The 21922-nt window shown below is 54.9% G+C and overlaps 3 protein-coding genes across 5 annotated transcripts; all 3 read left to right on the top strand.

Moving 5' to 3' along the window:
• The first annotated feature begins 859 nt into the window (after window positions 1-859).
• LOC145514011 (uncharacterized) lies at window positions 860-13573 on the top strand. 2 transcript variants are annotated; one of them, XM_081511089.1, is made up of 4 exons: window positions 860-3747; window positions 11390-11960; window positions 12360-12672; window positions 12923-13573. In XM_081511089.1, exons 2-4 carry the CDS (start codon window positions 11724-11726, stop codon window positions 13549-13551), a joined length of 1179 nt encoding a protein of 392 aa, XP_081367215.1. In that variant the 5' UTR covers window positions 860-3747; window positions 11390-11723; the 3' UTR covers window positions 13552-13573. The 2 variants fall into 2 exon arrangements, with proteins under 2 accessions (XP_081367215.1, XP_081367216.1); XM_081511090.1 differs by lacking the exon at window positions 860-3747 and having other exon boundaries at window positions 10956-11960.
• Window positions 866-8072, top strand: LOC145514010 (uncharacterized). Of its 2 annotated transcripts, none has more exons than XM_081511087.1 (3): window positions 866-4318; window positions 4718-5030; window positions 5281-8072. In XM_081511087.1, exons 1-3 carry the CDS (start codon window positions 4082-4084, stop codon window positions 5907-5909), a joined length of 1179 nt encoding a protein of 392 aa, XP_081367213.1. In that variant the 5' UTR covers window positions 866-4081; the 3' UTR covers window positions 5910-8072. The 2 variants fall into 2 exon arrangements, with proteins under 2 accessions (XP_081367213.1, XP_081367214.1); XM_081511088.1 differs by having other exon boundaries at window positions 5324-5930.
• Window positions 13574-16103: 2530 nt separating the features above from the next.
• Window positions 16104-21220, top strand: LOC145514013 (uncharacterized). Its single transcript, XM_081511093.1, has 3 exons — window positions 16104-19600; window positions 20000-20312; window positions 20563-21220. The coding sequence occupies exons 1-3, from the start codon at window positions 19364-19366 to the stop codon at window positions 21189-21191; spliced, it is 1179 nt and encodes a 392-aa protein (XP_081367219.1). The 5' UTR covers window positions 16104-19363; the 3' UTR covers window positions 21192-21220.
• The last annotated feature ends 702 nt before the right edge of the window (window positions 21221-21922 follow it).

The following is a 21922-nucleotide window of genomic DNA, read 5'->3' as shown; positions in this document are numbered from 1 at the left end:
GGTGCACACCTCCTTGCTGTGGCCAAGTTCCCCCCTTCTCTGAGCACCAGCTTCATCCTCTCGAAGGAGGACATCGATTGCTACCTTGGCACGTTACTCTCTTCATCCTGTGAAGACTCATTAGGCTTATCCTACAATTACTAGCTGGCCCGAAGAGATATCTCCTGAATCCAGATTAAGCTGGAGTCTCCCAGGCTCATCTGGCATGTCTTCCCTGAAGTCTGCCAAAACCCACACCCTTGCATTTCCAGGGACTCCCCTTAGCCAGCTGGGCAGAAAACCCAGCATGCTTCAAACAAGCTGACAGACAAGCGGGAGAGGACTCACGGGCAGACGGCCTCCCTCAGGTCTCGGGTGGAGCTCTGGGACCACAGCAGCAACGGGCCATCCCAGCCCCTGGGCTCAGCAGCGCCCTCATTCTCAGGCCGGCGGCTCTGCCCTGAGGGGAGCAGGAAGGTCACCAACTGCCGCAGGCGGACCTCAAGCCCCTCCCACTGCTGGAGCCTGACCTCCCCCGGCCCCACCCCTTCCCCTACCCCAGCAGGACGAGAGCTCGTCTTCCCCTGGCTTCCAACGTGAGGCCCGGCCCTGGGCCCCGATTGGGCACTGCCCCAGTCCGGAGCCAATCACAGTGGCCAGGGAGGTGGAACGCACCGATTGGCCAGGGCCAGGTCATGTGACCATGCTCCCCAGGAAACTCAGATATTACCAAGATTCCCTAACAAACCAATGAACAAAATTATCCAGTAAACGCAAACCGTACTTTTTAATGAGGCCAATGTCACAGAAAAAAAAAAAAAAGCTTCACAATGAACTGCTCAAGGAAGCTACTAAATAAACTTTCAGAAAAGTTAAGTCGTTTTTTTTTTTTTTTTTTTTTAATAGGGTGACGGAGAGCTATACCTTTCCCATCTATGTGAATTTAGGTTTAAACTAGATTTCCCTTGGCTATTATATAAGACAAAAAACCCCACATCACCCCCTTTCACTCCCCCCACCCCCAAAAAGTGTTTTAGTCTATTGAGTTTTTGTGTCCTCAGTTGTGTCTGATTCACGGCAACTCACGAACTCTACACAGCCAGGCTCTTCCGTCCATGGAATTCAGGGCAATTTTTTTCTGTCACAATAAATGCCCACCCTGGGTGATCCAAAGGCAAGGGCTCAGAGGCTCCTGAGAGAATAACTCCTTTCAGCTGAGCACAGAGCTGGCTCCTCACTGGGATGCCTGTGGCCTGGGGCTCCCAGAGGGAACAGCAGCACTCGCCCCACCGTGTGGTCACTGCTGCAAGTGCAGGCTGCTCCTCACTCCCCCTTGACAGTGTCCCTGAGGGCAGAACAGTGTGAATCTACTCAAGGTGGAAATGCAAACTCCGATGCAACCAAACTTCCCACAAGGTCTCCAAAACCACTCAGGAACAGGGAATTGGAAACTGCAGGGCATGACATGAATGGAGATGGAGACTTGACACCTTACACCGAGTTCACTTCCAGTTATCCCTAGACAAAGTTTCCATGAAAACTTGTCACAAATCTAGAAGAACAATGAGCAGAAACCGGACACGTGCTTTGAGTCTTCACACACAAAACTAAAAGGCAGTCCACAAAACAACCCAGAGAATACAGTGGACTTTGCAAAATCAAAGATATCTACCGTGGGAAAGACCTCATTACAAAAGCAAAAGACAGGTCATACATCGCGAGACGAATGAGTGGAAACACAAAGCTTCTCAAGGACGTGTCTCCAAACAGACAAAGAACACCAACACAACAAGCCTGTGAAAACTAGGGAAAGGTCTGAAGGGACGCCAGACTGAGGAAGACACACACAGAGTATCCCGGATGATGTCCAGCACTGAGGGCCTGAAGAAACAACAGTCTAGTTGCACTCCCTCAGGCCTGTGTGACCCTGGATGAGGCCTCTGTTTCCCGGTGGCTCTGAGAGATGGACAGGGAGGAAGGGGAAGAGAAATCACTTGCACTTCTAATACTCACCGCAAAGTCTTCCAATGAGAAGGGAATTATCACCCCCACTGACAATGCCATTCACTGAAGTGATACCCACGAGTCCATCTAACCCAGAAGGGAAGGAAGGACCTGTTCTCACAAAACGGCGAGAGATGGAAGAAAGAAGATCAAGCCCACACCAATCACTGGAAAGAGAAGCTGTGCTCAGGGCTTGAAAGAATTCCTATTGGGAAAATGATGTCACAGCCCCACAAGGCAATCCACAGCTTCGATGCTATTCCTCCCAAAATGCCAATGCATGTTCGCACCGAACAAAGAATTGCAAAAGGGGTTACGGAAACAGAAAAGAGCCTAAATTGTCAATACAATCCGACGAAAAAGCCCCGATACGGACGTCCAAGGTTGTGTGAAAGGAAATTAGACGACCAAACTAGGATCCTCAGGAGAGTATCGGAGAAGGCGATGGCGACCCACTCCAGTACTCTTGCCTGGAAAATGCCCTGGACGGAGGAGCCTGGTAGGCTGCAGGCCATGGGGTCGCGCAGAGTCAGACACGACTGAAGTGACTTAGCCGCAGCGGCAGCAGCAGGACAGTATGCTATTGGGAATACAACAACACACACAGATCCAGATCGATGGAATAAAGTTGAGGGTCCAGAAACAAACCCCGGCATCCAAGGTCAACTCATCTCTGACACAGAAGGGGAGAATATCCAAATGGGAACAAGAAAGCCTCTTCAATCAATGTCCATGGGAAAACCAGACAGCTACATCTGAAGAACGCTATTGGTTTTGATCTCACACCACCTCAATATCGGGGAAAAACCTCACCCTAAAGACTGATGTCATGAGATAGCTAGAAAGAAGCGTAGGTCAAAGGCTCCTTAACATCAGAGTCTCCTTGCCATTTGCTGGGCGGAGGTAGAAATGGGTCTCTTCAAGTAAGGGAAAGAGGGAAACCAAGTACACCAATGGGTTTCCATCCAATGGAACCTCTTCACAACAGAGAAGCTAAGCATTCACAAATGCAAAAGATAGGAAACGGAACATGAGAGACTCCTTGCAAGTGGTGTATCTGAGAAGGGGTTCATATGGAAAGAGACGAAGAATGCACAGCACTCAGATTCCAAGAAACACCACCACCACCCTTGACCCTTCCCCCATGACCAACTCCGACCTAAAGCCTTTCTCTCCCTCTAACCTATCCCTAAAACATAACCCTCATCTAATCATATACATGTGCATTCCTAGCATCCATCCATCCACACACGAGAGAGAAAGAGGAAGACACAGACTGAATCGAGAAAGGAAAAGAGAGGGACACAGCCAGAGAGAGACACGGAACCAAAGAGAGGAAAGGAGTCGATGGTCCAGACTTTTCATCAATCTGTCTCGAAGGTAGAAGCAATGACAGCGCCCATCCACCCCAGAAGGGGGAAACGGACGGAAGGTTTGGAGAGGAAAAGACAAGAACGCAGGGAGCCATTAGAAGCTCAGCCACCCGCAGAAGCCGAGCTGGGACACTTGAACAGAATCTCAATGGAAACAGAGGACCAGAAAGTTGGCTACTCTTTTCTATCAGAGAGGGAGACCTTCGAGTCTTCCTTTCGGTCCTCCAACTTGCATGCGGGGTCTCAAAACAGTCAGGAGGGGGAGTGCCTTTTCCTGGGTACCACGGCGCATCCAGGCCTCGTTCTGCCCCATTCTGTGCTGTGTCAGCCCTGGATGGAGTCTTTCTTTCTGAAGTCTCAGCGCACAAGCTCCACGTGATATCAGCCCCAGGTGGAAAGGCATGGAGCTGCTCGTAGGCCGACAGACCTAGGAAACAGATGGGAGAATGACCCCCACTCTGCAGATGGAGAGACCGGGGAAACCCTGAGGGGCATATGCTTGTCCAGGGCCACACCACTTATGAGAAGAAGGAGCCTGGTCTGAGAGCAGCGGGGTCCTCGGAGCTCAGGCCCTGGCTGCACCCAGGCCTCCCCAGGGCTGTGGGCTGGGCTGTGTGGCTGTCACTGTGCCTGCACATGGCCTAAGGGGGGTGGTCGAGCAGTCAGAAACCCAGAGATTCCCTTGCGAAGTTTTGGGGAAGGGACCTCAGCACGAACCCCAGGAAATGATGTCACCTGCCGGCAACAGAACCCAACAGAACCCGCAACCCGGGTATCCAGGCCTCCAGAGCGGAGAGGAGCCCCCAGCCAGATCACTTGCTGCCAGGATGTTCTGCTGTTTGCCCCTGCCCAGAGGCCGGGGCCTCAGGAGAGCTCACAGGCAGTGTGCGTGGGCACCCTGTCGACGTTGGCTCAGGGCACCCCCGAGAGGCCTCTGGCCCTTTGCCCGGAGAAACAGAAAGGTAACACGGGGAGCCCCAGGCGGGGCCAGGCCACCTCTCCCATGCCACCCGGAAACAGCGGGTCCTTTGCCTGTGTGTGTGGATGCGGGTTTCTCGGGGTGTGTCTCCCTCAAGGAAGCCCAGGCGGATGTGGGGTCAGAAGCCTGCGGACAAGTTGTGTCCACACCCCAGGGGAGAGCAGGCTGGGTGGGATGGGGAGAGTGCGGGCAGCGCCGGCCGCCCAGGCTGACCTCACACCCTCAGGTGGGTCTCTTTCCTCCCGGGTGGGGATCTGAGCAGACACACGTCTCTGACCCTTCTGGGAAGAGAAGTTCGAGCAGGCAGAAGCAGCGGCTCCACTGGCCAGGCCCAGCTCGGAAAACTCCCAGCACGGCTGGCTGATGGTCACTGTCGTTGCAGAGCTTCCCACGTGATGAGGCCGAGGACGGGGACACCCCGTCCACCTCCCGGAGGGAGGGGTCGGAGCACCACCCCCCCGCCCGTGAGGCCCAGTGCAGGCTCCAGGTGAGCGTGCCCACGGAGGCATCAGCCCCACCGGGGGCGAAGCAGAGGCGGGGAAGGCCTGCTGCCGAGACACCGCCCAGGATACACCCGGCGGCCCAGTCTGAGGCTGCCACGGAGCTCAGCACACCCGGCTCCGACCCAGAGTCCCGAGAACCCCGGCCTCTGAGGCAGCAGGAGGACCTGGAGCCCAGCACGCCAGAGCACAGAGGTGAGGACGCTGGGGCTGGTGCACGGGAGTGTGTGGGGAGGGGGTGCTGAGCTACACACGGACGAGTCCCCGAAAGATGCTGCTGGGCCTGCAGCAAGCGCTGGCCTCACACCCCCACCCCCATCTTGCACACTTCAGTCCCAAAAGACATCCGACCCTGGGTATTCTTTGGGAATCTCTTGGAAGCTTTCTGTCCCGGGATACGCACATGCCAAGGCTGGCCTGTGGGCAAACTTTGCTTCTCCCCCAGCTCTAGCACTGGCCTCCAACTGGAACCAGGCTCTACTTCCCAGACCTGTCCCTACAGAGGTGGTGGCTCCAGGTGCAGGACCCAGGGATCCACCGAGGCCAGATGGAGATCCGAGACTTGCCCTCACAGAGACACCAGGCCAGCTGGGTACTGGCCAGCACACCGGGCAGATCGGATCTCCGTGCCTGCAGGGCCCCCAGCCCCAGGCACTGATGTCCCACCCCCTCAGCCAGAACCTCCACCTCCACGTGCACCTGTACCTGCTCGGGCTTTGGCAGGAGAACCCGAGGCAGAGGAGGAGTCACCGCCTCGGCAGGGAGAGCCTGCCCTGGCTCCCGCGCAACACCCAGACGCCGACGATGACTCACTCGCCCCTGCAGGAAGAACGAGCCCCCGCTCTGGGCAGAGACCCAGAGCCCTTGCCGGAAACACCACGTCCAGGGGAGCGGTCGGCTCTGCAGCCTCCATCCCTGTCTGCTCACCGTGGACGCCGGCAACTCGGTCTGCCCCCAGGGGACATGGAGTTCCTTTCCCCTGAACTGCTTTGCATTTGGTTTGTTTCCACCTTTCTGGTGATGTTTTATTTTGTGTATGGTTTCCTGTATTTCTCTTGGTTAAGTTGGGATTAGTAAACTTTTTCATCATTGTTGCAATTTGGGAACACTGTTGTGTAACTCTGGTGATACTGTGTTACCATCCCAATTTGTAGTTTCAGACCCGTTCGATCTTTATGCCCCACCCCCCAACAAAGCCTGGATTCAAGGCAAGCACGCCCTGTTCATCCCTCCCCCCGATCCTGAACACAATTTCATCTTTTCTTTCTGCATTCCTTCCTATATTCTTGGTGTCCCCAATCAATGACTCTCAGTGAAATGACTGAAGGAGTTTTTTTCGGACTCTCCACCTACTGTAAGACTCCATTGGAGAGTTCTCATTTGTATGTCATTTGAACTAGCCTTTGATAGCTGAAAGGACGGTGTACGTCCTTTCAAGATATCATGTGCCAAACGAAGCCCTTTTGGCAAATGCCATCATTATCTCCAGGCAGGCATTGCTGTTTGAAGGGTGACATCTCAGCCAGAAGGCAGAGGCTGAGCTCCTCTTGTTGCACCAGCTCCCAAAAGAAGCCAAGAAAGGGAGCTGGAACAACAAACCACCCCAACGCCCAGGAAAGCGTTCTTCACGACAGAAGGCTAGAAAATGACCCAACAACCTTGTGGCCCAGAACCCCTCTAAAAAATCACTGTTCCATAAAAAAGAGAAACACATGGGAAGTTCCAAGGAGAGGCAATGCCCATGGCCAGTGTACTTTAGAGACGGCCTGACCGCTCCGGGGAAGACACGCACCGACGGAACCCCTTGGGAAACAGCAGTGATAGTCCTCACCGTCGTAAGGGTTTCCTCTGGGGACAACCTGCCCTGGGCACCACATGAGGGAGCAGACCGGCTTCTCTTCCTCTGCCCCCACACCATTCACTCATGAAGGCAGCTCAGGTGTTCTCATGCCCTGCCTGCCTGCCTGCCTGCCTGGCTCATCCGTGAGCTGTGCCCACCTCCAGGGCAGGACTCCACCTTCTCCTCTCTGTGTACCGTGAATCTGCACACAGTGGGCTTTCAGAACCTTAGGAGACTTGAGCCATTCCCACTGGAGCCAGAACCCTCCCCAGGAAGGAAAACAGCTGTGGAGTCATTTTGGCCCCAGCACTGGTTCCCAAACCCTGGCGGCTCCTACAGCCTCTACGGTGTGAAGAGGGAGGTCCCTTTTGACAGAGCTTTCCGGCTGTCAGATCTAAGCTGTTGTTTCCCTGTCAGCTGTGTCTCTTCCGTTGCAGCCAGGTGGGCCACGCTGCTCCAAAGGAGCTCACAAGCTGAGTTGCAAGGGAGGTATTGAGAGGACAGGGATGGCTACAACGTGCTGCAAACTGAGTGAGGGTCCCCACAATCCTCAGCAAAGGTCTGTGGTGTGCAAGTGGGGAGTAGAGGGCCCCCAAGTTCCAAAGGAAGGGAGGTACTCGGGAGCTAAAGCCCTTGGCTGCTGTGGTAGCAGCTGCACATGGCAGCTCGTCCACAGTGCACTTCGAATGAGGTCATATGAGCGGGACTCTGGAAATGGCTCCGAAATCCAGAGAAAGGGGTCAGGGTATGTGGGAATCCGGCGGGGGTGGGGGGTGGATGAAGGAAGGTGTCCTTCCTCTCTCCAGTGCAATTTGGTTTGGTGAGTCTCAAAGCTACCAGATGGCACTTCCCAAGTCAGGCCCCCGCAGGAATCAGGGTGGGCTGCGTGCCTCGGCCCCTGCCACAGGGACAAGCCACACCACTGGCCTCCCTGAGCTCAAATGGCCGGATCTGGGGGTTCTGTCTGGGTGCACACCTCCTTGCTGTGGCCAAGTTCCCCCCTTCTCTGAGCACCAGCTTCATCCTCTCGAAGGAGGACATCGATTGCTACCTTGGCACGTTACTCTCTTCATCCTGTGAAGACTCATTAGGCTTATCCTACAATTACTAGCTGGCCCGAAGAGATATCTCCTGAATCCAGATTAAGCTGGAGTCTCCCAGGCTCATCTGGCATGTCTTCCCTGAAGTCTGCCAAAACCCACACCCTTGCATTTCCAGGGACTCCCCTTAGCCAGCTGGGCAGAAAACCCAGCATGCTTCAAACAAGCTGACAGACAAGCGGGAGAGGACTCACGGGCAGACGGCCTCCCTCAGGTCTCGGGTGGAGCTCTGGGACCACAGCAGCAACGGGCCATCCCAGCCCCTGGGCTCAGCAGCGCCCTCATTCTCAGGCCGGCGGCTCTGCCCTGAGGGGAGCAGGAAGGTCACCAACTGCCGCAGGCGGACCTCAAGCCCCTCCCACTGCTGGAGCCTGACCTCCCCCGGCCCCACCCCTTCCCCTACCCCAGCAGGACGAGAGCTCGTCTTCCCCTGGCTTCCAACGTGAGGCCCGGCCCTGGGCCCCGATTGGGCACTGCCCCAGTCCGGAGCCAATCACAGTGGCCAGGGAGGTGGAACGCACCGATTGGCCAGGGCCAGGTCATGTGACCATGCTCCCCAGGAAACTCAGATATTACCAAGATTCCCTAACAAACCAATGAACAAAATTATCCAGTAAACGCAAACCGTACTTTTTAATGAGGCCAATGTCACAGAAAAAAAAAAAAAAAGCTTCACAATGAACTGCTCAAGGAAGCTACTAAATAAACTTTCAGAAAAGTTAAGTCGTTTTTTTTTTTTTTTTTTTTAATAGGGTGACGGAGAGCTATACCTTTCCCATCTATGTGAATTTAGGTTTAAACTAGATTTCCCTTGGCTATTATATAAGACAAAAAACCCCACATCACCCCCTTTCACTCCCCCAACCCCCAAAAAGTGTTTTAGTCTATTGAGTTTTTGTGTCCTCAGTTGTGTCTGATTCACGGCAACTCACGAACTCTACACAGCCAGGCTCTTCCGTCCATGGAATTCAGGGCAATTTTTTTCTGTCACAGTAAATGCCCACCCTGGGTGATCCAAAGGCAAGGGCTCAGAGGCTCCTGAGAGAATAACTCCTTTCAGCTGAGCACAGAGCTGGCTCCTCACTGGGATGCCTGTGGCCTGGGGCTCCCAGAGGGGACAGCAGCACTCGCCCCACCGTGTGGTCACTGCTGCAAGTGCAGGCTGCTCCTCACTCCCCCTTGACAGTGTCCCTGAGGGCAGAACAGTGTGAATCTACTCAAGGTGGAAATGCAAACTCCGATGCAACCAAACTTCCCACAAGGTCTCCAAAACCACTCAGGAACAGGGAATTGGAAACTGCAGGGCATGACATGAATGGAGATGGAGACTTGACACCTTACACCGAGTTCACTTCCAGTTATCCCTAGACAAAGTTTCCATGAAAACTTGTCACAAATCTAGAAGAACAATGAGCAGAAACCGGACACGTGCTTTGAGTCTTCACACACAAAACTAAAAGGCAGTCCACAAAACAACCCAGAGAATACAGTGGACTTTGCAAAATCAAAGATATCTACCGTGGGAAAGACCTCATTACAAAAGCAAAAGACAGGTCATACATCGCGAGACGAATGAGTGGAAACACAAAGCTTCTCAAGGACGTGTCTCCAAACAGACAAAGAACACCAACACAACAAGCCTGTGAAAACTAGGGAAAGGTCTGAAGGGACGCCAGACTGAGGAAGACACACACAGAGTATCCCGGATGATGTCCAGCACTGAGGGCCTGAAGAAACAACAGTCTAGTTGCACTCCCTCAGGCCTGTGTGACCCTGGATGAGGCCTCTGTTTCCCGGTGGCTCTGAGAGATGGACAGGGAGGAAGGGGAAGAGAAATCACTTGCACTTCTAATACTCACCGCAAAGTCTTCCAATGAGAAGGGAATTATCACCCCCACTGACAATGCCATTCACTGAAGTGATACCCACGAGTCCATCTAACCCAGAAGGGAAGGAAGGACCTGTTCTCACAAAACGGCGAGAGATGGAAGAAAGAAGATCAAGCCCACACCAATCACTGGAAAGAGAAGCTGTGCTCAGGGCTTGAAAGAATTCCTATTGGGAAAATGATGTCACAGCCCCACAAGGCAATCCACAGCTTCGATGCTATTCCTCCCAAAATGCCAATGCATGTTCGCACCGAACAAAGAATTGCAAAAGGGGTTACGGAAACAGAAAAGAGCCTAAATTGTCAATACAATCCGACGAAAAAGCCCCGATACGGACGTCCAAGGTTGTGTGAAAGGAAATTAGACGACCAAACTAGGATCCTCAGGAGAGTATCGGAGAAGGCGATGGCGACCCACTCCAGTACTCTTGCCTGGAAAATGCCCTGGACGGAGGAGCCTGGTAGGCTGCAGGCCATGGGGTCGCGCAGAGTCAGACACGACTGAAGTGACTTAGCCGCAGCGGCAGCAGCAGGACAGTATGCTATTGGGAATACAACAACACACACAGATCCAGATCGATGGAATAAAGTTGAGGGTCCAGAAACAAACCCCGGCATCCAAGGTCAACTCATCTCTGACACAGAAGGGGAGAATATCCAAATGGGAACAAGAAAGCCTCTTCAATCAATGTCCATGGGAAAACCAGACAGCTACATCTGAAGAACGCTATTGGTTTTGATCTCACACCACCTCAATATCGGGGAAAAACCTCACCCTAAAGACTGATGTCATGAGATAGCTAGAAAGAAGCGTAGGTCAAAGGCTCCTGATCATCAGAGTCTCCTTGCCATTTGCTGGGCGGAGGTAGAAATGGGTCTCTTGAAGTAAGGGAAAGAGGGAAACCAAGTACACCAATGGGTTTCCATCCAATGGAACCTCTTCACAACAGAGAAGCTAAGCATTCACAAATGCAAAAGATAGGAAACGGAACATGAGAGACTCCTTGCAAGTGGTGTATCTGAGAAGGGGTTCATATGGAAAGAGACGAAGAATGCACAGCACTCAGATTCCAAGAAACACCACCACCACCCTTGACCCTTCCCCCATGACCAACTCCGACCTAAAGCCTTTCTCTCCCTCTAACCTATCCCTAAAACATAACCCTCATCTAATCATATACATGTGCATTCCTAGCATCCATCCATCCACACACGAGAGAGAAAGAGGAAGACACAGACTGAATCGAGAAAGGAAAAGAGAGGGACACAGCCAGAGAGAGACACGGAACCAAAGAGAGGAAAGGAGTCGATGGTCCAGACTTTTCATCAATCTGTCTCGAAGGTAGAAGCAATGACAGCGCCCATCCACCCCAGAAGGGGGAAACGGACGGAAGGTTTGGAGAGGAAAAGACAAGAACGCAGGGAGCCATTAGAAGCTCAGCCACCCGCAGAAGCCGAGCTGGGACACTTGAACAGAATCTCAATGGAAACAGAGGACCAGAAAGTTGGCTACTCTTTTCTATCAGAGAGGGAGACCTTCGAGTCTTCCTTTCGGTCCTCCAACTTGCATGCGGGGTCTCAAAACAGTCAGGAGGGGGAGTGCCTTTTCCTGGGTACCACGGCGCATCCAGGCCTCGTTCTGCCCCATTCTGTGCTGTGTCAGCCCTGGATGGAGTCTTTCTTTCTGAAGTCTCAGCGCACAAGCTCCACGTGATATCAGCCCCAGGTGGAAAGGCATGGAGCTGCTCGTAGGCCGACAGACCTAGGAAACAGATGGGAGAATGACCCCCACTCTGCAGAGGGAGAGACCGGGGAAACCCTGAGGGGCATATGCTTGTCCAGGGCCACACCACTTATGAGAAGAAGGAGCCTGGTCTGAGAGCAGCGGGGTCCTCGGAGCTCAGGCCCTGGCTGCACCCAGGCCTCCCCAGGGCTGTGGGCTGGGCTGTGTGGCTGTCACTGTGCCTGCACATGGCCTAAGGGGGGTGGTCGAGCAGTCAGAAACCCAGAGATTCCCTTGCGAAGTTTTGGGGAAGGGACCTCAGCACGAACCCCAGGAAATGATGTCACCTGCCGGCAACAGAACCCAACAGAACCCGCAACCCGGGTATCCAGGCCTCCAGAGCGGAGAGGAGCCCCCAGCCAGATCACTTGCTGCCAGGATGTTCTGCTGCTTGCCCCTGCCCAGAGGCCGGGGCCTCAGGAGAGCTCACAGGCAGTGTGCGTGGGCACCCTGTCGACGTTGGCTCAGGGCACCCCCGAGAGGCCTCTGGCCCTTTGCCCGGAGAAACAGAAAGGTAACACGGGGAGCCCCAGGCGGGGCCAGGCCACCTCTCCCATGCCACCCGGAAACACCGGGTCCTTTGCCTGTGTGTGTGGATGCGGGTTTCTCGGGGTGTGTCTCCCTCAAGGAAGCCCAGGCGGATGTGGGGTCAGAAGCCTGCGGACAAGATGTGTCCACACCCCAGGGGAGAGCAGGCTGGGTGGGATGGGGAGAGTGCGGGCAGCGCCGGCCGCCCAGGCTGACCTCACACCCTCAGGTGGGTCTCTTTCCTCCCGGGTGGGGATCTGAGCAGACACGCGTCTCTGACCCTTCTGGGAAGAGAAGTTCGAGCAGGCAGAAGCAGCGGCTCCACTGGCCAGGCCCAGCTCGGAAAACTCCCAGCACGGCTGGCTGACGGTCACTGTCGTTGCAGAGCTTCCCACGTGATGAGGCCGAGGACGGGGACACCCCGTCCACCTCCCGGAGGGAGGGGTCGGAGCACCACCCCCCCGCCCGTGAGGCCCAGTGCAGGCTCCAGGTGAGCGTGCCCACGGAGGCATCAGCCCCACCGGGGGCGAAGCGGAGGCGGGGAAGGCCTGCTGCCGAGACACCGCCCAGGATACACCCGGCGGCCCAGTCTGAGGCTGCCACGGAGCTCAGCACACCCGGCTCCGACCCAGAGTCCCGAGAACCCCGGCCTCTGAGGCAGCAGGAGGACCTGGAGCCCAGCACGCCAGAGCACAGAGGTGAGGACGCTGGGGCTGGTGCACGGGAGTGTGTGGGGAGGGGGTGCTGAGCTACACACGGACGAGTCCCCGAAAGATGCTGCTGGGCCTGCAGCAAGCGCTGGCCTCACACCCCCACCCCCATCTTGCACACTTCAGTCCCAAAAGACATCCGACCCTGGGTATTCTTTGGGAATCTCTTGGAAGCTTTCTGTCCCGGGATACGCACATGCCAAGGCTGGCCTGTGGGCAAACTTTGCTTCTCCCCCAGCTCTAGCACTGGCCTCCAACTGGAACCAGGCTCTACTTCCCAGACCTGTCCCTACAGAGGTGGTGGCTCCAGGTGCAGGACCCAGGGATCCACCGAGGCCAGATGGAGAACCGAGACTTGCCCTCGCAGAGACACCAGGCCAGCTGGGTACTGGCCAGCACACCGGGCAGATCGGATCTCCGTGCCTGCAGGGCCCCCAGCCCCAGGCACTGATGTCCCACCCCCTCAGCCAGAACCTCCACCTCCACGTGCACCTGTACCTGCTCGGGCTTTGGCAGGAGAACCCGAGGCAGAGGAGGAGTCACCGCCTCGGCAGGGAGAGCCTGCCCTGGCTCCCGCGCAACACCCAGACGCCGACGATGACTCACTCGCCCCTGCAGGAAGAACGAGCCCCCGCTCTGCGCAGAGACCCAGAGCCCTTGCCGGAAACACCACGTCCAGGGGAGCGGTCGGCTCTGCAGCCTCCATCCCTGTCTGCTCACCGTGGACGCCGGCAACTCGGTCTGCCCCCAGGGGACATGGAGTTCCTTTCGCCTGAACTGCTTTGCATTTGGTTTGTTTCCACCTTTCTGGTGATGTTTTATTTTGTGTATGGTTTCCTGTATTTCTCTTGGTTAAGTTGGGATTAGTAAACTTTTTCATCATTGTTGCAATTTGGGAACACTGTTGTGTAACTCTGGTGATACTGTGTTACCATCCCACTTTGTAGTTTCAGACCCGTTCGATCTTTATGCCCCACCCCCCAACAAAGCCTGGATTCAAGGCAAGCACGCCCTGTTCATCCCTCCCCCCGATCCTGAACACAATTTCATCTTTTCTTTCTGCATTCCTTCCTATATTCTTGGTGTCCCCAATCAATGACTCTCAGTGAAATGACTGAAGGAGTTTTTTTTCGGACTCTCCACCTACTGTAAGACTCCATTGGAGAGTTCTCATTTGTATGTCATTTGAACTAGCCTTTGATAGCTGAAAGGACGGTGTACGTCCTTTCAAGATATCATGTGCCAAACGAAGCCCTTTTGGCAAATGCCATCATTATCTCCAGGCAGGCATTGCTGTTTGAAGGGTGACATCTCAGCCAGAAGGCAGAGGCTGAGCTCCTCTTGTTGCACCAGCTCCCAAAAGAAGCCAAGAAAGGGAGCTGGAACAACAAACCACCCCAACGCCCAGGAAAGCGTTCTTCACGACAGAAGGCTAGAAAATGACCCAACAACCTTGTGGCCCAGAACCCCTCTAAAAAATCACTGTTCCATAAAAAAGAGAAACACATGGGAAGTTCCAAGGAGAGGCAATGCCCATGGCCAGTGTACTTTAGAGACGGCCTGACCGCTCCGGGGAAGACACGCACCGACGGAACCCCTTGGGAAACAGCAGTGATAGTCCTCACCGTCGTAAGGGTTTCCTCTGGGGACAACCTGCCCTGGGCACCACATGAGGGAGCAGACCGGCTTCTCTTCCTCTGCCCCCACACCATTCACTCATGAAGGCAGCTCAGGTGTTCTCATGCCCTGCCTGCCTGCCTGCCTGCCTGGCTCATCCGTGAGCTGTGCCCACCTCCAGGGCAGGACTCCACCTTCTCCTCTCTGTGTACCGTGAATCTGCACACAGTGGGCTTTCAGAACCTTAGGAGACTTGAGCCATTCCCACTGGAGCCAGAACCCTCCCCAGGAAGGAAAACAGCTGTGGAGTCATTTTGGCCCCAGCACTGGTTCCCAAACCCTGGCGGCTCCTACAGCCTCTACGGTGTGAAGAGGGAGGTCCCTTTTGACAGAGCTTTCCGGCTGTCAGATCTAAGCTGTTGTTTCCCTGTCAGCTGTGTCTCTTCCGTTGCAGCCAGGTGGGCCACGCTGCTCCAAAGGAGCTCACAAGCTGAGTTGCAAGGGAGGTATTGAGAGGACAGGGATGGCTACAACGTGCTGCAAACTGAGTGAGGGTCCCCACAATCCTCAGCAAAGGTCTGTGGTGTGCAAGTGGGGAGTAGAGGGCCCCCAAGTTCCAAAGGAAGGGAGGTACTCGGGAGCTAAAGCCCTTGGCTGCTGTGGTAGCAGCTGCACATGGCAGCTCGTCCACAGTGCACTTCGAATGAGGTCATATGAGCGGGACTCTGGAAATGGCTCCGAAATCCAGAGAAAGGGGTCAGGGTATGTGGGAATCCGGCGGGGGTGGGGGGTGGATGAAGGAAGGTGTCCTTCCTCTCTCCAGTGCAATTTGGTTTGGTGAGTCTCAAAGCTACCAGATGGCACTTCCCAAGTCAGGCCCCCGCAGGAATCAGGGTGGGCTGCGTGCCTCGGCCCCTGCCACAGGGACAAGCCACACCACTGGCCTCCCTGAGCTCAAATGGCCGGATCTGGGGGTTCTGTCTGGGTGCACACCTCCTTGCTGTGGCCAAGTTCCCCCCTTCTCTGAGCACCAGCTTCATCCTCTCGAAGGAGGACATCGATTGCTACCTTGGCACGTTACTCTCTTCATCCTGTGAAGACTCATTAGGCTTATCCTACAATTACTAGCTGGCCCGAAGAGATATCTCCTGAATCCAGATTAAGCTGGAGTCTCCCAGGCTCATCTGGCATGTCTTCCCTGAAGTCTGCCAAAACCCACACCCTTGCATTTCCAGGGACTCCCCTTAGCCAGCTGGGCAGAAAACCCAGCATGCTTCAAACAAGCTGACAGACAAGCGGGAGAGGACTCACGGGCAGACGGCCTCCCTCAGGTCTCGGGTGGAGCTCTGGGACCACAGCAGCAACGGGCCATCCCAGCCCCTGGGCTCAGCAGCGCCCTCATTCTCAGGCCGGCGGCTCTGCCCTGAGGGGAGCAGGAAGGTCACCAACTGCCGCAGGCGGACCTCAAGCCCCTCCCACTGCTGGAGCCTGACCTCCCCCGGCCCCACCCCTTCCCCTACCCCAGCAGGACGAGAGCTCGTCTTCCCCTGGCTTCCAACGTCAGGCCCGGCCCTGGGCCCCGATTGGGCACTGCCCCAGTCCGGAGCCAATCACAGTGGCCAGGGAGGTGGAACGCACCGATTGGCCAGGGCCAGGTCATGTGACCATGCTCCCCAGGAAACTCAGATATTACCAAGATTCCCTAACAAACCAATGAACAAAATTATCCAGTAAACGCAAACCGTACTTTTTAATGAGGCCAATGTCACAGAAAAAAAAAAAAAGCTTCACAATGAACTGCTCAAGGAAGCTACTAAATAAACTTTCAGAAAAGTTAAGTCGTTTTTTTTTTTTTTTTTTTAATAGGGTGACGGAGAGCTATACCTTTCCCATCTATGTGAATTTAGGTTTAAACTAGATTTCCCTTGGCTATTATATAAGACAAAAAACCCCACATCACCCCCTTTCACTCCCCCCACCCCCAAAAAGTGTTTTAGTCTATTGAGTTTTTGTGTCCTCAGTTGTGTCTGATTCACGGCAACTCACGAACTCTACACAGCCAGGCTCTTCCGTCCATGGAATTCAGGGCAATTTTTTTCTGTCACAGTAAATGCCCACCCTGGGTGATCCAAAGGCAAGGGCTCAGAGGCTCCTGAGAGAATAACTCCTTTCAGCTGAGCACAGAGCTGGCTCCTCACTGGGATGCCTGTGGCCTGGGGCTCCCAGAGGGGACAGCAGCACTCGCCCCACCGTGTGGTCACTGCTGCAAGTGCAGGCTGCTCCTCACTCCCCCTTGACAGTGTCCCTGAGGGCAGAACAGTGTGAATCTACTCAAGGTGGAAATGCAAACTCCGATGCAACCAAACTTCCCACAAGGTCTCCAAAACCACTCAGGAACAGGGAATTGGAAACTGCAGGGCATGACATGAATGGAGATGGAGACTTGACACCTTACACCGAGTTCACTTCCAGTTATCCCTAGACAAAGTTTCCATGAAAACTTGTCACAAATCTAGAAGAACAATGAGCAGAAACCGGACACGTGCTTTGAGTCTTCACACACAAAACTAAAAGGCAGTCCACAAAACAACCCAGAGAATACAGTGGACTTTGCAAAATCAAAGATATCTACCGTGGGAAAGACCTCATTACAAAAGCAAAAGACAGGTCATACATCGCGAGACGAATGAGTGGAAACACAAAGCTTCTCAAGGACGTGTCTCCAAACAGACAAAGAACACCAACACAACAAGCCTGTGAAAACTAGGGAAAGGTCTGAAGGGACGCCAGACTGAGGAAGACACACACAGAGTATCCCGGATGATGTCCAGCACTGAGGGCCTGAAGAAACAACAGTCTAGTTGCACTCCCTCAGGCCTGTGTGACCCTGGATGAGGCCTCTGTTTCCCGGTGGCTCTGAGAGATGGACAGGGAGGAAGGGGAAGAGAAATCACTTGCACTTCTAATACTCACCGCAAAGTCTTCCAATGAGAAGGGAATTATCACCCCCACTGACAATGCCATTCACTGAAGTGATACCCACGAGTCCATCTAACCCAGAAGGGAAGGAAGGACCTGTTCTCACAAAACGGCGAGAGATGGAAGAAAGAAGATCAAGCCCACACCAATCACTGGAAAGAGAAGCTGTGCTCAGGGCTTGAAAGAATTCCTATTGGGAAAATGATGTCACAGCCCCACAAGGCAATCCACAGCTTCGATGCTATTCCTCCCAAAATGCCAATGCATGTTCGCACCGAACAAAGAATTGCAAAAGGGGTTACGGAAACAGAAAAGAGCCTAAATTGTCAATACAATCCGACGAAAAAGCCCCGATACGGACGTCCAAGGTTGTGTGAAAGGAAATTAGACGACCAAACTAGGATCCTCAGGAGAGTATCGGAGAAGGCGATGGCGACCCACTCCAGTACTCTTGCCTGGAAAATGCCCTGGACGGAGGAGCCTGGTAGGCTGCAGGCCATGGGGTCGCGCAGAGTCAGACACGACTGAAGTGACTTAGCCGCAGCGGCAGCAGCAGGACAGTATGCTATTGGGAATGCAACAACACACACAGATCCAGATCGATGGAATAAAGTTGAGGGTCCAGAAACAAACCCCGGCATCCAAGGTCAACTCATCTCTGACACAGAAGGGGAGAATATCCAAATGGGAACAAGAAAGCCTCTTCAATCAATGTCCATGGGAAAACCAGACAGCTACATCTGAAGAACGCTATTGGTTTTGATCTCACACCACCTCAATATCGGGGAAAAACCTCACCCTAAAGACTGATGTCATGAGATAGCTAGAAAGAAGCGTAGGTCAAAGGCTCCTGATCATCAGAGTCTCCTTGCCATTTGCTGGGCGGAGGTAGAAATGGGTCTCTTGAAGTAAGGGAAAGAGGGAAACCAAGTACACCAATGGGTTTCCATCCAATGGAACCTCTTCACAACAGAGAAGCTAAGCATTCACAAATGCAAAAGATAGGAAACGGAACATGAGAGACTCCTTGCAAGTGGTGTATCTGAGAAGGGGTTCATATGGAAAGAGACGAAGAATGCACAGCACTCAGATTCCAAGAAACACCACCACCACCCTTGACCCTTCCCCCATGACCAACTCCGACCTAAAGCCTTTCTCTCCCTCTAACCTATCCCTAAAACATAACCCTCATCTAATCATATACATGTGCATTCCTAGCATCCATCCATCCACACACGAGAGAGAAAGAGGAAGACACAGACTGAATCGAGAAAGGAAAAGAGAGGGACACAGCCAGAGAGAGACACGGAACCAAAGAGAGGAAAGGAGTCGATGGTCCAGACTTTTCATCAATCTGTCTCGAAGGTAGAAGCAATGACAGCGCCCATCCACCCCAGAAGGGGGAAACGGACGGAAGGTTTGGAGAGGAAAAGACAAGAACGCAGGGAGCCATTAGAAGCTCAGCCACCCGCAGAAGCCGAGCTGGGACACTTGAACAGAATCTCAATGGAAACAGAGGACCAGAAAGTTGGCTACTCTTTTCTATCAGAGAGGGAGACCTTCGAGTCTTCCTTTCGGTCCTCCAACTTGCATGCGGGGTCTCAAAACAGTCAGGAGGGGGAGTGCCTTTTCCTGGGTACCACGGCGCATCCAGGCCTCGTTCTGCCCCATTCTGTGCTGTGTCAGCCCTGGATGGAGTCTTTCTTTCTGAAGTCTCAGCGCACAAGCTCCACGTGATATCAGCCCCAGGTGGAAAGGCATGGAGCTGCTCGTAGGCCGACAGACCTAGGAAACAGATGGGAGAATGACCCCCACTCTGCAGATGGAGAGACCGGGGAAACCCTGAGGGGCATATGCTTGTCCAGGGCCACACCACTTATGAGAAGAAGGAGCCTGGTCTGAGAGCAGCGGGGTCCTCGGAGCTCAGGCCCTGGCTGCACCCAGGCCTCCCCAGGGCTGTGGGCTGGGCTGTGTGGCTGTCACTGTGCCTGCACATGGCCTAAGGGGGGTGGTCGAGCAGTCAGAAACCCAGAGATTCCCTTGCGAAGTTTTGGGGAAGGGACCTCAGCACGAACCCCAGGAAATGATGTCACCTGCCGGCAACAGAACCCAACAGAACCCGCAACCCGGGTATCCAGGCCTCCAGAGCGGAGAGGAGCCCCCAGCCAGATCACTTGCTGCCAGGATGTTCTGCTGTTTGCCCCTGCCCAGAGGCCGGGGCCTCAGGAGAGCTCACAGGCAGTGTGCGTGGGCACCCTGTCGACGTTGGCTCAGGGCACCCCCGAGAGGCCTCTGGCCCTTTGCCCGGAGAAACAGAAAGGTAACACGGGGAGCCCCAGGCGGGGCCGGGCCACCTCTCCCATGCCACCCGGAAACACCGGGTCCTTTGCCTGTGTGTGTGGATGCGGGTTTCTCGGGGTGTGTCTCCCTCAAGGAAGCCCAGGCGGATGTGGGGTCAGAAGCCTGCGGACAAGTTGTGTCCACACCCCAGGGGAGAGCAGGCTGGGTGGGATGGGGAGAGTGCGGGCAGCGCCGGCCGCCCAGGCTGACCTCACACCCTCAGGTGGGTCTCTTTCCTCCCGGGTGGGGATCTGAGCAGACACGCGTCTCTGACCCTTCTGGGAAGAGAAGTTCGAGCAGGCAGAAGCAGCGGCTCCACTGGCCAGGCCCAGCTCGGAAAACTCCCAGCACGGCTGGCTGACGGTCACTGTCGTTGCAGAGCTTCCCACGTGATGAGGCCGAGGACGGGGACACCCCGTCCACCTCCCGGAGGGAGGGGTCGGAGCACCACCCCCCCGCCCGTGAGGCCCAGTGCAGGCTCCAGGTGAGCGTGCCCACGGAGGCATCAGCCCCACCGGGGGCGAAGCGGAGGCGGGGAAGGCCTGCTGCCGAGACACCGCCCAGGATACACCCGGCGGCCCAGTCTGAGGCTGCCACGGAGCTCAGCACACCCGGCTCCGACCCAGAGTCCCGAGAACCCCGGCCTCTGAGGCAGCAGGAGGACCTGGAGCCCAGCACGCCAGAGCACAGAGGTGAGGACGCTGGGGCTGGTGCACGGGAGTGTGTGGGGAGGGGGTGCTGAGCTACACACGGACGAGTCCCCGAAAGATGCTGCTGGGCCTGCAGCAAGCGCTGGCCTCACACCCCCACCCCCATCTTGCACACTTCAGTCCCAAAAGACATCCGACCCTGGGTATTCTTTGGGAATCTCTTGGAAGCTTTCTGTCCCGGGATACACACATGCCAAGGCTGGCCTGTGGGCAAACTTTGCTTCTCCCCCAGCTCTAGCACTGGCCTCCAACTGGAACCAGGCTCTACTTCCCAGACCTGTCCCTACAGAGGTGGTGGCTCCAGGTGCAGGACCCAGGGATCCACCGAGGCCAGATGGAGAACCGAGACTTGCCCTCGCAGAGACACCAGGCCAGCTGGGTACTGGCCAGCACACCGGGCAGATCGGATCTCCGTGCCTGCAGGGCCCCCAGCCCCAGGCACTGATGTCCCACCCCCTCAGCCAGAACCTCCACCTCCACGTGCACCTGTACCTGCTCGGGCTTTGGCAGGAGAACCCGAGGCAGAGGAGGAGTCACCGCCTCGGCAGGGAGAGCCTGCCCTGGCTCCCGCGCAACACCCAGACGCCGACGATGACTCACTCGCCCCTGCAGGAAGAACGAGCCCCTGCTCTGGGCAGAGACCCAGAGCCCTTGCCGGAAACACCACGTCCAGGGGAGCGGTCGGCTCTGCAGCCTCCATCCCTGTCTGCTCACCGTGGACGCCGGCAACTCGGTCTGCCCCCAGGGGACATGGAGTTCCTTTCCCCTGAACTGCTTTGCATTTGGTTTGTTTCCACCTTTCTGGTGATGTTTTATTTTGTGTATGGTTTCCTGTATTTCTCTTGGTTAAGTTGGGATTAGTAAACTTTTTCATCATTGTTGCAATTTGGGAACACTGTTGTGTAACTCTGGTGGTACTGTGTTACCATCCCACTTTGTAGTTTCAGACCCGTTCGATCTTTATGCCCCACCCCCCAACAAAGCCTGGATTCAAGGCAAGCACGCCCTGTTCATCCCTCCCCCCGATCCTGAACACAATTTCATCTTTTCTTTCTGCATTCCTTCCTATATTCTTGGTGTCCCCAATCAATGACTCTCAGTGAAATGACTGAAGGAGTTTTTTTCGGACTCTCCACCTACTGTAAGACTCCATTGGAGAGTTCTCATTTGTATGTCATTTGAACTAGCCTTTGATAGCTGAAAGGACGGTGTACGTCCTTTCAAGATATCATGTGCCAAACGAAGCCCTTTTGGCAAATGCCATCATTATCTCCAGGCAGGCATTGCTGTTTGAAGGGTGACATCTCAGCCAGAAGGCAGAGGCTGAGCTCCTCTTGTTGCACCAGCTCCCAAAAGAAGCCAAGAAAGGGAGCTGGAACAACAAACCACCCCAACGCCCAGGAAAGCGTTCTTCACGACAGAAGGCTAGAAAATGACCCAACAACCTTGTGGCCCAGAACCCCTCTAAAAAATCACTGTTCCATAAAAAAGAGAAACACATGGGAAGTTCCAAGGAGAGGCAATGCCCATGGCCAGTGTACTTTAGAGACGGCCTGACCGCTCCGGGGAAGACACGCACCGACGGAACCCCT

Source organism: Giraffa tippelskirchi, chromosome 7 (assembly GCF_054371585.1).
Source record: "Giraffa tippelskirchi isolate mGirTip1 chromosome 7, T2T-mGirTip1v1.2.pri, whole genome shotgun sequence".
In the NCBI taxonomy this organism is placed as follows: Eukaryota; Metazoa; Chordata; class Mammalia; order Artiodactyla; family Giraffidae; genus Giraffa; species Giraffa tippelskirchi.
Note: the sequence above shows the minus strand (reverse complement) of the source record. Positions and strands in the feature narration are given on the sequence as shown.